At 43.2% G+C, this 14,061-nt stretch overlaps 1 protein-coding gene and 1 long non-coding RNA gene across 4 annotated transcripts in view; one reads left to right on the forward strand and one right to left on the reverse strand.

Moving 5' to 3' along the window:
• EFL1 (elongation factor like GTPase 1) overlaps window positions 1-14,061 on the forward strand; it is a 120,120-nt gene that overhangs the window by 79,662 nt on the left and 26,397 nt on the right. For all 3 annotated transcript variants that reach the window (XM_025436920.3, XM_025436919.3, XM_049108514.1), the window contains 2 exons: window positions 7,334-7,465; window positions 11,970-12,117. In XM_025436920.3, coding sequence (XP_025292705.1) covers window positions 7,334-7,465; window positions 11,970-12,117 — 280 coding nt within the window. The remainder of the gene's footprint in view (window positions 1-7,333; window positions 7,466-11,969; window positions 12,118-14,061) is intronic.
• On the reverse strand, window positions 1,176-6,520 carry LOC112653097 (uncharacterized). The gene is made up of 4 exons (XR_003131917.3): window positions 6,340-6,520; window positions 4,650-4,895; window positions 1,652-1,762; window positions 1,176-1,374 (listed from the first exon to the last, which is right to left on the reverse strand). It is a non-coding gene; the product is annotated as an uncharacterized LOC112653097 (long non-coding RNA).

Genomic DNA, 14,061 nt, shown 5'->3' on the forward strand with positions numbered 1-14,061 from the left:
TTCAGAGCTTCCTTGTCTTTCAGTCTTCTCTTGGAAGTGCTTATATTCTTCGCCTGTATTGCTAGTGGCTTGCCTATCTTTCTCATTGATTTCTGTTAGTTCTTTATATATTATGCTTACTAATCCTTTGTCTTTTAAACATTGAAAATACTTTGAAACATTTAATCCTTGGCTTTTTTGTGATACAGTTTTAATGATATCGTGAGAGTTACCAGTCTTCACTGTGTCATCTTGTGATCTGTGCTTTGTTTTTCTGTTTCACCTTCAGGCTTTCGATCCCTGAGAGATTTATTTTTCTATGTGCTGTGTGGTCAAGGCACACGTACTGTTGTTTCCATGATGTTTCCCCAGTGGTCCCTCCTTTCCCCATTGTGTCCCCTTGGTCATGTCTGGGTTCCCACATACACAATTCTGGGCTCTTTGCGCGTGCTGTGTAATCAGACATGCCACTGCTGCAACTGCTACATTGTGCATTGGGTTTCCTTTAGTTGCACTACTTTCCCAGAAAGGAGTTAGGAACAGAGCCTTGCTTCTGTCTGTATTGTGACCTGAGCGCAGAGCTTGGAGGCTCTTCTCAGGCCTCGTGCACTTGGGTTACCCTCTGTTTTCTTCCCTGGATCCTTCAGTCAGGGTCTGGTATGAGCCTGTGACAAGGTTGCTACTTCATCTGCAAGTGACTCTGCTTCCCACTTTTAACTGGAAATACCTGGAAATACTTTGAGCTGAAACATAAATCCAGTTAAAACTGTCTGGTTGTATAAAGCCATATCTCTTTTCTTTTTTTTCTTTTTAACCATAAAAACAAATTTCCAGTGTTGTTTTAAACCATACCAGGCATTTTGTACTTCTTATGTGGTTACTTTTGTTATATTTCCTTGTTTATTTAAATCACTCGAGTTGAAACCTATCTCAAAGGAGCATCCCATAAAACTGAGTAAAATATAAATGTAGGTCAGTGGGCCAGGATACAAAGCTCCTATGTGGATCTGATTATGAATATGAATTTTATGCCTCAAAGGAAGTTATTATAACCTTCTTTACAGTTAACCAGTATATGTAATAGTTAACCAGTTAATAGTATTTGTAAAAAAAAAATTAACAAATTCATACCGTACACCAAAAAAAAAAAACCAACCCCAAATTGGTTAAGAACTTTAGTAATAAAACAACCCCTACAACTACCACACCACCACTTCCATTTACACATGCTCACTGTGTGCCTGGGACTCAGACACTGTGTGTGGGCATCCTCGGCTCACAGGAACCTTGGAAAGGTGCCACCTGCTGCATTTGCATGTTGCCCATGAGGGAGCTGGAACTTGGAAGAGGTGAGGTGGCCGGTGTAATGCTCAAGCTGGAATTACATCCTGGTTCCTGTGACCGCAAAGTGCACATAACATGGTCACATGTTGTTAGATGAGAGAACCGGCAGCAGCTGCAGGGTCCCAGAGAAGTGGAAATAGTGGGCTGAAAATGGATCTTCAGTCATACATGTGGTCCCAGGGCCTCTGTGGATGCTGGCCGGTATCCCACTGGGTCTCCGAAGGTGCCATGTCCACCATCACCACCCCTGCCCCCCCGTGGTGCTGCCCTCCCACCTCACCTCCCCAGTCACCCCCCATACCCACTTCTCTCTCTTCCATGAACAAACCTCATGTTTTTCTCCTTGTGACCTTTGTCACATTTTATTGTCACCAACTTCACCTGCCTTTGTCCACATCTGGATCTTCAGTTCTGAGGACACAGCTGTGCTCATGTTCACCTGTTCATTGAAAAAACTTTATGAAGTGCCTGTTTGTACCCTTGCCCTCAAAACATAATCATCAAAAAATGAACAGAAAGTTGAATAGATATTTATTAGTTTTTTTGAAAGCACAACTTTCTAAGCATTTAAACTTAGATACCAAACAAAAAAGGCTCAGAAAAGGTACTAGAGAGGAAATATAGACGTAGAACAAAAAGAGAAATTATGGTCTAGAGGGAAAAATAAGAATCACAATATTTATCACACACACACACACAAAACCCATATACAAATGGCAGGAATAATTATGAAGCTGAAAGAAGGGTAGAGAAACACTTTGGACAGGTTATCCTCTGCTGAGTCCAAAATCTGGATGTGAAATCTGGATCTTGGCCTCACTTCCCTCCTCATCCCTTCTGCCCAGCCTCAGAGTAATAGCCCTCGCTGCCAGCTCTGCTCCAGGTCTGGTTCACCCACATCCACCCTCAGTGGAAAGTCCAGGCGTGGCGTGCAAGGCCCTTGATGCTCTGTGTGTGTTCCCCTGGCCTCCAGCTTGGCCCGCCCTCCACTGCAGGCGCTCTAGACTCCTGGCTTCCCTAGAAAGCGCCTTTGGAAGTCTTTTTGGTCCTGATGTGACACACCAAGAGATGACTTAAAGGCTTTTTTCTTTTTCTTTCTCTGACTGTCTTTTTATTTGCTCTGAGATAGGATATCAGGCAGCATTTAGTGATCTGTTCCACTTCCAGGCCCAAGCTGGAATTTTTTCACTTTTTTTTTTTTTTTTTTTTTTTAAGATTTTATGTATTTGAGAGAGAGGTGAGGGAGAGAGAGACAGAGAACAGAAGCAAAGGGAGCAGCAGGGGGAGAGGGAGAAGCAGACTCCCCGCCAAGCAGGGAGACTGATGCAAGGCTCCATCCCAGGACCCCAGGATCATTACCTGAGCCAAAGGCAGATGCTTCACCGACTGAGCACTCCAGGTGCCCCTTCTTCCATCATTTTAATCCTGGGCCTCCCTTACCATGGATTCTGGGTGAGGATTTACAGGCCCAGTGGCATTAGTCTGTTCCTGCAGGAGTGGAGGGGGTCTGGCTCCCTTAGGACTCTTTCTTGGGGTGTAAATTGAGACTCCACTGTGACACCCAGGTGTCACTCCTATCTGATGCAGGACACTGCAGGGCAAGTTTTTGGCTGTTTTCTAACTTGGACAAGGATAGCAAGCCTCCACAGCTCCAGAAAAAAGTCTTTTTGTTTCCTTAGGTATTCCTTCTTCTCCTTACTGTAGGCCCTTCTGAGAGCAAGGCCCTGGTCTTGATGTAACTTGCCTAAGAACTATTATTAACTGCTTATGAGCTCCATCTGTCCCTATGAGAAGAAGAAATTCTGACCCGGTGATGTCACTGCTGTAAGATTTTCCCTGGGGCCTCTTGTAACACAAGCTACAGGGCAATTGATTTAATGGACTTCTTGAGCATGCTGGGGAAACGTGACCAATTCTCTGAAAACCTCAGTCAGCACTGTTGGTCTACTTTGGAGCTATTTATTCTGTTAGCCAAGCAGACTTGCAAAAGGCCCTCGAGTATATTTTATATTCATGTACCCATCTGCCCCCCTACCTCCGTAACAAGTTATAAACTGTGTGGATCCCCTGTGTTGCCCTCTGGACCGAGTCAAAGGGGGCGGAATAAGAGTTTTGCTGAAAAATACAGAATAAGGGCATGAACTTGAGACAGAAGATTTGGGCTTCTTTCGGATCCAAAGACAGAAGGACCTAGATTAGAAGGTGGTCTTCCAGCCAGTGGTTTTCTGGATTCATACTACCCTGGAAACTTGCACTTTAAAAAAATTTTTTTTTTATCCAGTTGATCTTTGAACAACTGGATCCAGATTTGAACTGCGTGGATCCACTTATATGTGGATTTTTTTCAGTAAATGAAGTGCTGTAAATATATTTTCCTCTTACGATTTTCTTAATGACCTTTTCTCTAGCTCACTCTATCATAAGAATACAGTGTAGAATACATATAACATACAAAACATGTATTAACCAACTATTTATGTTATCAGGCTTCCGGTAAACAACAGGCTGTTAGTAGTTTAGGGGAGTCAAAGTCGCACGCGGATTTTTAACTGGATGGGGGCCGGAACCCCTGACCCCTTGTTGTTCAAGGGTCAGCAACATGGTCTGAATTGCCATGTCTGTTCTAAGGTCACGTTCATTGCTCTCATGGGCCTGAGGCTCTGTGGGCATTCATGGTATATAACTAGCATTTGCTGTGGAGATGTAAAGGAAACTGGTATCTCAGATGTATTAAACAGATTAAGAGGAACGAGTTGCTGGTTCTTGAGCAGTAATGTTTAAATGGCTTGAAATGAAACCTTGGCATTTAGGAGACTATATTCCAGCTAGAGCGTTAACATCTTTTCCCACAAAGTTGGTTTTTTTTAAAAATCCAATACCATTTTTATACCAGCATTGAATGCACACTTCAGAATCCAGACTTCCCTGAAGATAGTAATGCTGTTCAGATGGGCAGTGGGTTCAGTCTGTAGGAAGCAGTGTTAGAACTCAGTGACATTGTTACTGTCTTCCTGCCCGCTGATGTGACCTGGGCCTAGACTCATTCAGCCTGTGCTCAGGGAGTTGTTCAGAATAGAAGAACGTTGTCAGCAAAGAGCCAGCCTGTCTCTCAGACTCCAAATTTCCAGTCTCAGACCATAAAAGAGGAGACATAAAAGATGCTCCTGTGTATTGTTTCTGGAATACTTTTGAAAGGGAAACATTAGAGAGCCTGGAAAAAATTGGGGCCTGACTGTGTTGTCCAGTGCTGATCTGCATAAATAAGAATTGGGAGGGGGCGGTGTGCCAGCCTGGCAGGGGCCTACGGCACAGGGCTCGGCATTTACCTGGGTGTGTTACTTTCCACCCCAGCCCCGGAGCCGGAGTTCACCTAAGTGATATTGTGGAGAGAAGAATTCGGAGCGGAGAGGACTTGGATCATTTATCTTCAACCAGGCAACAGTTGCCCGTGTCCATAGAGAAACAACGCTAGCTTTCTGGTGTTCAGGACGTCGCTGTGACCCCATGTTCCTGTTTCCTCAGCCTGTCTTCTCTCTCTCTCTCTCTCTCTCTCTCTCTCGTAGATCATACATCTGTTTTTGATAAATATTTAAAAAAAAAATAAGCTTGTACTCTTGTCAGTCCTTAACCCTAATCAATGACATGATAATTTGATCTTTTTTTCTGAACTGTTATTCTATCCCAGAAATTCTGAAGTGATTCTCTTGAAGGAATATGTCCCTTACCCCCTCAGCCCCAGTTGAAAAAGGCCTCAGCAAATGTCCTTTCTGTGAAGAAACTCTTCCTCCAAAGTTGCTATCACTGTGACTTGAGCAATAGGAGTGAAAGAGAAAGGATAAAAAATTATATGAACATTGTAACGATAAATTATGTGTGCCTGAGGGGGCGGGGGAAATGAAAACATTGATGATCTTAGGATGGTGTGATCCTGGGTATTCTTTTTTCAAAATTGTGTTATCATTTGAAAACAAAAAGCTTCTTCTAAACTGTGTTTTGCATAAATACCAGAGTGTACACTTAATAATTATCTGTTAGTATTTCAAGGAATTCTTAAAGTGATTCTTAATTTTTTTTTCTGATTTGCCCAATAACTTAAATGGTCCCTTTCCTGGATTTTAAGATCATATCTTAAATTAAGTAAAAATGGTGACACGTCATACAGATGGTGGGTTTTTGATGATCTTTGGAGCATTGCTTTTTCTGTAAATCCTTAACCTTGACTAAGAATACTGTGGTAATAACTTTTCTCTTTTCTATTTTGGGGGAATTACAATCATGTTCACAAATCTGGACACATCTAAGTAGCAAGAATAGATTTGGTAATTTGAATAGCAAAATGTAGACCAGAAGTTCAGACAGACAGGGTTGCCAATCTGCTGACCATCTGCAGCCTACATCTCTGGTAATACAGAGGAAGGACTGGCCTCTCTGTTTCCATTGAAACCATGTGCTGTGTGTGCATGGTCAGAGGGAGAGGAAGGGAAGAGGATGTTAGTCCTAGTAGACTTGGTGGTAACTTGGGCAGACCCAGATCTGTTCCATCATTGTTTACCAGTACGGGGAAGTAGCAAGAAGCTCGAGACCAGGGTAGACCTTTCTGTGTACTGGGCCAAGGGGCACAGTGATAAGAAACTTATACCTTGACCAGACACATACACAGGATACAAGAAGACTAAATTTAGGACCTTGGAAACTTCAGTCTGGGGAGGGTCCCCTGCACAACAAAGGTCTAGAAATCCTGTCATGAGCTGAACAGTTAAAGGAGCTAATGATGATTAGTAAGGCAGAAAAGGCTTCAGAGGATCTGACGGGAGCCTTCAAAATCCTGAGGGTGTCCGATGGACATGGAAGCCTGTCTTATGTGGACCTCTGGAGAGCTAAACTGGGCATGTGTAGCCATACATGCTACAGGAGGAGATTTCATGTGGTTAGAGCCTCCCTTCATGCAGGCAGGTGGTGAAGACTGGAGGCATTCAGTGGGGACGAGGGAGGGCCATCCACACTGTATGGTCGCACCATGCTATATGGGAGACCTCTCCACCACCTTCTGAGCTTGTGTGCTGGAAGCTTCTGTGTCACTTGCCTTCCCTTGCTGGATGTTCGGTCGTGGAGCATCCCATCACCCCAGTACACATTGAAACAGAGTGTATTGGGTGTCAACTGAAGGCAACAGAGTGGTTTCCCTGTTTCCCTTCCGTTGTTGTTTCTGAGCTCACAGTGGAGACATGGAATGCTGATGGAATGTCCCTGCCCAGTCTCCTGTGTCCCCTCTCCTTTGAGTAGACTGCCTCTCCTTCATACCCTCCCTAATCTTTGCCTTAGCCCAGAAGCACGAAAATGGCCCTTGTACGTATGACTTGAGTTCTTCTAAAATGCTGTCTGCTCTTAGTGTGGATGTGAGGCTCAGTATGCCCCAGGAGCTCCCCTGTCAGCACTCTCTCTGCCCCCATCTGCTCAGGGATGGATGCCCTCCGGGAGGGTCCTACTCAACTGTCTCTGGGAGCCTGAAGTGGGGAAGGTGTGATGTCTTCTTCTAAAATTGGGGTGGTATGAGGGTGGCTTGGGTCAAGGACTCCAGAGCAGCCTCAAACCTGAAGTCTCCAAATGCCCTTGACCCGAAGCAAGGATTTGAGAAAAGAGACTATTTCAGTAGACACTCACTTTCATCACATTAATGTACTTTAAAAAACTAAAACTTATGATTCGAAATCATCAGTATTTTCAGACATGTATTTGGACGTGATCACTTCTGTGGTCAAAGTAGAGATGTGTTAGCCCAGTTTGATATACCACATGATTTGTGCGTCTGGAAGCCAGTGGCCAGCAGAATTCCTGTCTGTTTATCAGCAGTTAAATAGTATCCATGGGTGCTGGTCGGCCTCGTTCCTTGCAACATCTTTAAGTGTTTTTCCTCAGCAATGTATACACTGGGTTGATGGTCTTATTTTTCTGACGTAAATTCAGAACCCATCACCCTTTACTGATCACATGGATCTTTTCCTCCCTGCAGGCATCGGGGGCCTTCAGGACTTGGTGCTGAAGTCAGCAACACTGTGCAGTGTGCCATCTTGCCCGCCGTTCATACCGCTCAACTTCGAGGCCACCCCTATTGTGAGGGTTGCTGTTGAACCGAAACACCCAAGTAAGATGACTTCATTTTTAAAAGCCTGTAATGTTCATTACACTTTGTAAATGCATGGATTTCATACTTGACTCCTCACTATTTGTTTCATAAGTATGCTGTGAATTCTCATTCAGGTGCATAATAGAAGGAGTCCTCCCCCCACCCTGCCATCAGGCCACACATTCTGCCAGTTCTCCAAAGGGAATCTGACCTCTGCCTTAGGAACATGGTGTACTTAGGCACCTTTGTTCCCTGAGAAACTGGGTCTGTCTGTCCGGCAGAGACCAGGGCATCTCTGCACCCTCACAGCCCTGGCACAGGGGGGGCCCTTCCCTCTAGGTTTGCTAGATTATCTGGACACGGAGCATTTCCTGCCTGTTTAGAAGCATGTCCTGCCCCACCCACATATGCCAGATTATGTCCTGACTGGTGCTTAGTCTTTGGCTTCTAGCATTTGCCTGAGCAGTCCTCAGTAACTCTTGTATGTAGTTTCCCATGGCATCGCTAACCCCAACTCTGCTGTTCCCAGTGCTTGGTGGTAGGTCAGGGAACCTCCAGGCTGTGCTCAGGGACCCAAAGGACAAGCGCTGTGAAGTGGTAGATCTCTGCCGAGGTAGAGGATGGTCCCGTTGTCCTTGCATGGCTGTACGCCTCCTCGCCCCAAAACTTGGGCCTTCCGAAAGCTTATCTCTGCCTCAAGTTCTACCAGATAGCCTTGGCATTGAGGCTCCCTGCATGCTAGAGCAGATACTTGGAGAACTGCATCTCTGACCTCTGGGCTCTGCCCTAGGAAACAGCCATCTTCGTTGGGCCCCAGGGATACAGCCTCCTTTCTGGGCTGTCATTGGAGACGACCAGCGTGTGGTGACTGACTGCATGGACTTACCCTATTCTATCTAACACCCGCTTCCTCTCTGTGCGCTTGTCCAGATCTTGGGCCCTCCTGGTTGGCTCTTCTCTTTCACTGCGGGTCTGGCTCTGGCTGTTGTCAGCTGCCTCCACCTCAGAAGTACATACAGTACAAGAAAGTTCAGTTTTATTGGAGTTGTGACATTTGAGTCTGGCAACCATAGCTTATTCTTGGGCCTTTCTAGTATTACTTAATTCTTCTCTATTCCATTTAGATCTAAACTTTTAAAACAGAGATTAAAGAAATAACTGATAATTCAAACCATGATGGTTTACTAGAAATTTATAATATTTGAAATCTGTTTGAGGGTTGTGTGCTGCCCTATGCTGTTGTCTCTGCCAAGTTAACTCCTAGCCCTGAAGGGAGCCGAACCAGCTTCTCTACAGCTTTGGCGGCAGGAGGAGAGGGACCCTGGTACCTCGCTCCTGCCCCCATTTTGTCTCCATCCCGTCCCATAGCAGACTCTCAGTAAGAGTGATTTCCTCTCCATAAATGAGGCGATGGAATAAATAGAAAGACTTAAGGATGATCCATCTGGATGCTAGGGTTTCCCTCATATGTGTTTCATTAGAATGTACTAGGTAAAAAAGAAACTAAGATGATTTAGAAGGAGCACCCAATTCTCATAATTTTAAAGAGTGTTGCTCCTTTTTCCCAACAGATGTATTGTTTTTGCTGGATTTACTGTGCATGTTACTGTAACTGAGGTGCCCCATTCCCACACTTCTGTGTCCGAATTTTATACCCACTGTTCTGTCCTTCTTGCTGTTGTTACAAGGCCCACATCTCATTACACACTGAGGATGTGTGAGAACACTTCTCCCAATGCTGTCCTCACCCCGTGAGCCCTCGGGGACAGTGACTCCCCGAGGAGTCCCCTGTGTTTACTGTGTCCTAGTCTCTTGTGCCCCTCCTCACTGTGGCGCAGAGCTCCATTCTCCGTGGATGATGTGTGCCAACTGTTGTGGTGTCCACCCTCCTGTACCCAGACTTCCCAGTGACACTGCCCCTGAGAACCACCAGGTGGATGTGCTATTTATTTCTGAGCAGAACAGGCCATTTTTTCTTTTTCTTTTTTTTTTTTTTTTCAGGCCGTTTTTTCTTGTTCATACTCACAAACTGGGTTGACTAATCTACAAGACAGCCTCTTTCTCACTTTCAGCATAGGTAATTCTGAGCACTTGTTCATCCACTTTTCTTTTTCTGATTTCTGAAGCTGGAGTTAGGATACCATGGTGACCACCTCTCAGTTCTGTATCCACAGGGTCCTCCTAAGATCAGACACCCCAGTACAAAACAGTGTAGACATCCCACAACCAGTACATCCTCTTCCTCATTACTCCATGCCACACACTAAGGATTTTACATTGACTGTTTTATTTAATCCTCTCATTAGCCCTGTGCTGTGTTATCCCCATCTTCATGAGAGGTAAACTGAGGCTTACACTAACTCTTGCCCAAGGCTCTACAGGGAGTAGTCAGTGCCCTGTGGCACAGCATGGCAGCTGCTGTCAGCCAGTAGTCCAGCACCCTGACATGGGGGCTGAGTGCTTGTGTGGCTGAGGCTTGGGGGTCACACAGCACTTAGGCTCACTCTGGCCCACATGGGCCCATAAGGACTGCCGGGAGGTGAGGACAGCTGGGCTATCATAGAGATGGCTGCCACAGAGACACTTTGTTGTTTTTGAAATCTTGTCCTGACACAGGACTGTGATACAGTCATCCAAGGATCTGCTTGTAGTGTCTATTGACTTCAGCCCATCACTTTAAATGGGCCTCACCACTAGGAAAGACACCTCAAAACTGTGTGGTCCAGATGGAAGAAATAGATCATGGGCTGCCTTTGCTAGCTCACAGTGTCTGTTTTAAAACCCAGTCAGCAGTTTACACACAAAGATTTCCTTTAAATCCAGATAGTATTTGTCATCATCTCAGGATTTTTTTTACAGTATTAAAAGATGTTGGTTTTTTATCTTTAACAGATCATTTGGAAGATTTTTAAGCAGGTTAGGAAAATCAACTTCCAGATTTTAAGAGGTTAAATCAACGTTGTTTTTGCCAACAAAATGACTATCATTGTAAATAAACATTTTCAAACATCTAATTTCAAAATGTCTCCATATTCCAAGTTTTATTTTGAGAAAGTTTCTTCTTTATTGTTAAACTGTCACCTTTACTATGAAGAGATAGATTTAAGTGTATTTGCTTTCTTTTTTTTAAAAAAAAGAATTTGTAATTTGGCTAATGGGGAGCTGATGGAAAGCTCTTTTGTTTATTTTTTTATTGATTCCTCTGTGCTTTGTGTTATTTGTGTCATCAGTGGTCTTTTTGCAGGAATGCTTTTCAGCCATGCTTCAAATTCTATGAAACTTAAGTTAACACTAGGTAATGCCCGTGAGTCCACTTAATGAGGCAGAGGAAGACACAGTATACTTTGAGGGAACAAATGAGACCGAGTCTGGTAGCCCCATGCACAGTGGGGTCCTCTTATTGCATGCATCCCATGTGTGGTTCATGGCTGCCTGGCTTTGCGGGGGGCTGACACCTGTCCCGCATGCTTCAAAGCCCATGGTTCTGGGACCTTGACATAAGTCCTTAGGTTCTCCATACCTGCCTCCTCATCCATAAAACAAGAACAGGTACTCATTTCTGCCACATAGTTAATGAGCTTGTCTCTATGAAGTACTTGTTGTCATGTCACTAGCTAATATGAAGTATTATCATTAGAAAAGCTTTATTTCAGAACCAAGTAGATATGGATAAATAAATAGCCATGGAATAGACATACTGAAAACTACTGATGGCAGAAAGTTCCTGTGGCTTTGTTTGCTTGGCATGTTGAAAACCAAGCATTGAGGAATGGTAGAGGCTTTCCTTCAAGTGCAGAAGCGAAACCAGGCTGCATAGAAATGCCTTCAAGACTGGAGTCTCTACTTAAATGAACAGTAGCTGCTGAGCAAGCAGGAAGATGTGAAAGAGTGGCCAAGCCCACGATATGGACCAGAATCCTGGCCATGGCCTCAGCTCCCACAGACCATACGGGAAAGCTGCCGCATGCCAGAAGGACAGGCAGCAGGGAATACAGAAGGTGCCCATGGCTCAGTGGGCACAGTGGCCTCGACCCATGAGACAGCTTTCTTCTAAAACACAGTTTTGTCAAGAGCCTCAGGGTGATCATTTTACATGTGTGGCTCTACTGCAGTTTCTTGAATACCATGTGAAGTGGGGTTTTGTTGTCATTATTTGCTGATTTGTTGATTTTAACTCTTCTTTGGGGAAGAGCTCTATTACATTTTAGGTAGAGAGTATGTACTTCTGTAATACAATTTAGGTGGATTTACACATACAGTGGTGGTAGTTTGTATTTGCCGAGCATTTGAAGAAGTGGTATAGACCAGCTTTGGGAGTCTTGACGGTAAGCTTCTGAGTGTTTCATGTTAGTGCTCTGTACTCAAATGAGCAGAAGTCAGTTTTCTTCACATTGCTGCATGATTTGGAAGAGTTATTTTAAGACTTTCATTATACTTTTCCTTTCAGTGTCCATGGACACCGTCTTGAGGTTTGATGAGTCCTTATGCTGCTCTTAATCAGCACTTCATTCTATTAACCTAGGTGAAATGCCTCAGCTCGTCAGAGGAATGAAACTCTTAAACCAGGCTGACCCCTGTGTCCAGATCTTAATTCAAGAAACAGGAGAGCACGTCTTAGTGACAGCAGGGGAGGTCCACCTTCAGCGGTGCCTGGATGACTTGAAAGAAAGGTAGGATGGTGGTGGGCCAGCATAGCCCCCAAGTCATTGGGGGGCAATGGGTCCTGAACCAGGGGGACTTTGTGGCTTGTTTTTGGAGAAAAATGAAATGCCCTCAATTCAAACATGAACTGTTACTGTGCTGTCAGATTGTAGACTAGGTTTTTAATGACTGACCATTTACTTCTGGACTTGAATACTCTAACATTGTTAAGCTTAAGTCATAAAATATCTCTACACATCCGTATTTTCCTGTAGGTGCACACACACACACAGCATGTCAGGGCAACAGAATGACGTCATACATTGTGAGCTCAGGGGCCACTGAGACAGAGTTCTCTCCTTCCTGATGGAGTCTGTGCGAGGTACACCTTGAGGGGATCTGTTTCTCCATCCTGGTGGTGATGCCTTTTAGGAAGTAGGCATCCCAGACCACTTTTTATAAATAACACTTTTCCTCTTTATTCCCAAGCCAACGTGTGTTTATTATAGCAATTAGGAAAAGCCAGAAGGATGAAAAGAACCACTCACTTACATTTGGGCTCTCAAACCCGCAGCCTGTTCTGTGCACATTCTCATATATACGGACATCTACATATGCGCAGCTCTGATTTGGTTACATTAACTTCAGAGGTGTTATTTCTGGCTCACCAGGTGCCATATATTGCTGGCATATTTTTTAGGCTTCTGATCTACATTATCCTTAGGAAAGGCTGATAGAGTTTACACTGTAGCCAGCAAAAAGTATTTGAAAGTGCCTCTTTTCCCAAATTTTCGTCAACCCTGTATATTTTTTTTAAATTCACCAGTCTGGAAGACGGCTAAGATGTTCACTGTTAATAAAGACATTTTCCATGCTATTGAAACATTTCTTTCTGTATTTCTTGGCCATTCATTTTTCTTCTTTGATGAACTGCCTTGTCATGGCCTTCCTTCCTCTTATTTTTAAAATTTTGGAGGGCTGTGATGATTGTAATGATAATTATAAATAATCAACATAATTATATACTAAATATTACATGCCAGTCACTGTATTAAACACTGTCTCATTTAATCCTTATGATGAGCCAGTCACATTGATAGTAGTACACCAACTATTACTACTCCTGCTACGATACTACTACTAAAATATTCCTGCTGTAGTATTCCTGCTACAGTTGTCCTGCTACTCCTGATAATGGAATAGCATGAAAACAGCTGCTCTGCAGCACCATCCTGGGGATGTTGTAAAATCTCCTGCTGGAGGAGGAGTTTCCTCAGCTCTGTTCTCTAGTTTAAATGATGTTGTGGCTTATTCCTTCTTTAAATGGTTTTATAGCCATGATTAGCACAAAACTGGAAGGCAGATCTTCCATCTCCTCAATATTGATAACATTTTCTTACAATTTCTGAAGGTTATAGTATCAGGTTAGAGAATTCTGCTAATTGGATAAATCTTAAAGTATATTTAAAAAATAATAGTTCTCAAGAGGGTTTTTTTTTTTTAAACCATTGAAATGTTATGTTAGTTTTTGGGGTCTTTGAACTAAATTATTTTCTTTTCATACTCTGTTGCCAATTAAAATTCAGGTTAAATAACCTTACATTTCTCAGGCCATTAACTCCTCTTTTAAAAAAAAAAAAAAAAAAAAGATGCTTTTCGGCACTTAGAATTACATTTCAAATACTGTTTTCCCATAAACCTAAAGTTAATTTAATTGACTATTACTTATTTGTATCTTTGTTTAGTCTTTTTTAATTTTCCTCTTCATGGCTTTCATATGGGTACTTTTTTTTTTTCTTTTTTTTTTCTTTTTTTTTTTTTTATCTCAGGAGAAAAGAACTATAGTTTACAATAAAAGAAATTTGTTTTTAAAAAATATGCCCTTAACATAGCATTAAAATACTTTAATGCATCAGTTTATTTTGGAAACTACTCTATGTAAACCTTTTTAGAAAATATCCAAATACCTGAAA

This window comes from Canis lupus, chromosome 3, assembly GCF_003254725.2.
Source record: "Canis lupus dingo isolate Sandy chromosome 3, ASM325472v2, whole genome shotgun sequence".
Taxonomy (NCBI): Eukaryota; Metazoa; Chordata; class Mammalia; order Carnivora; family Canidae; genus Canis; species Canis lupus.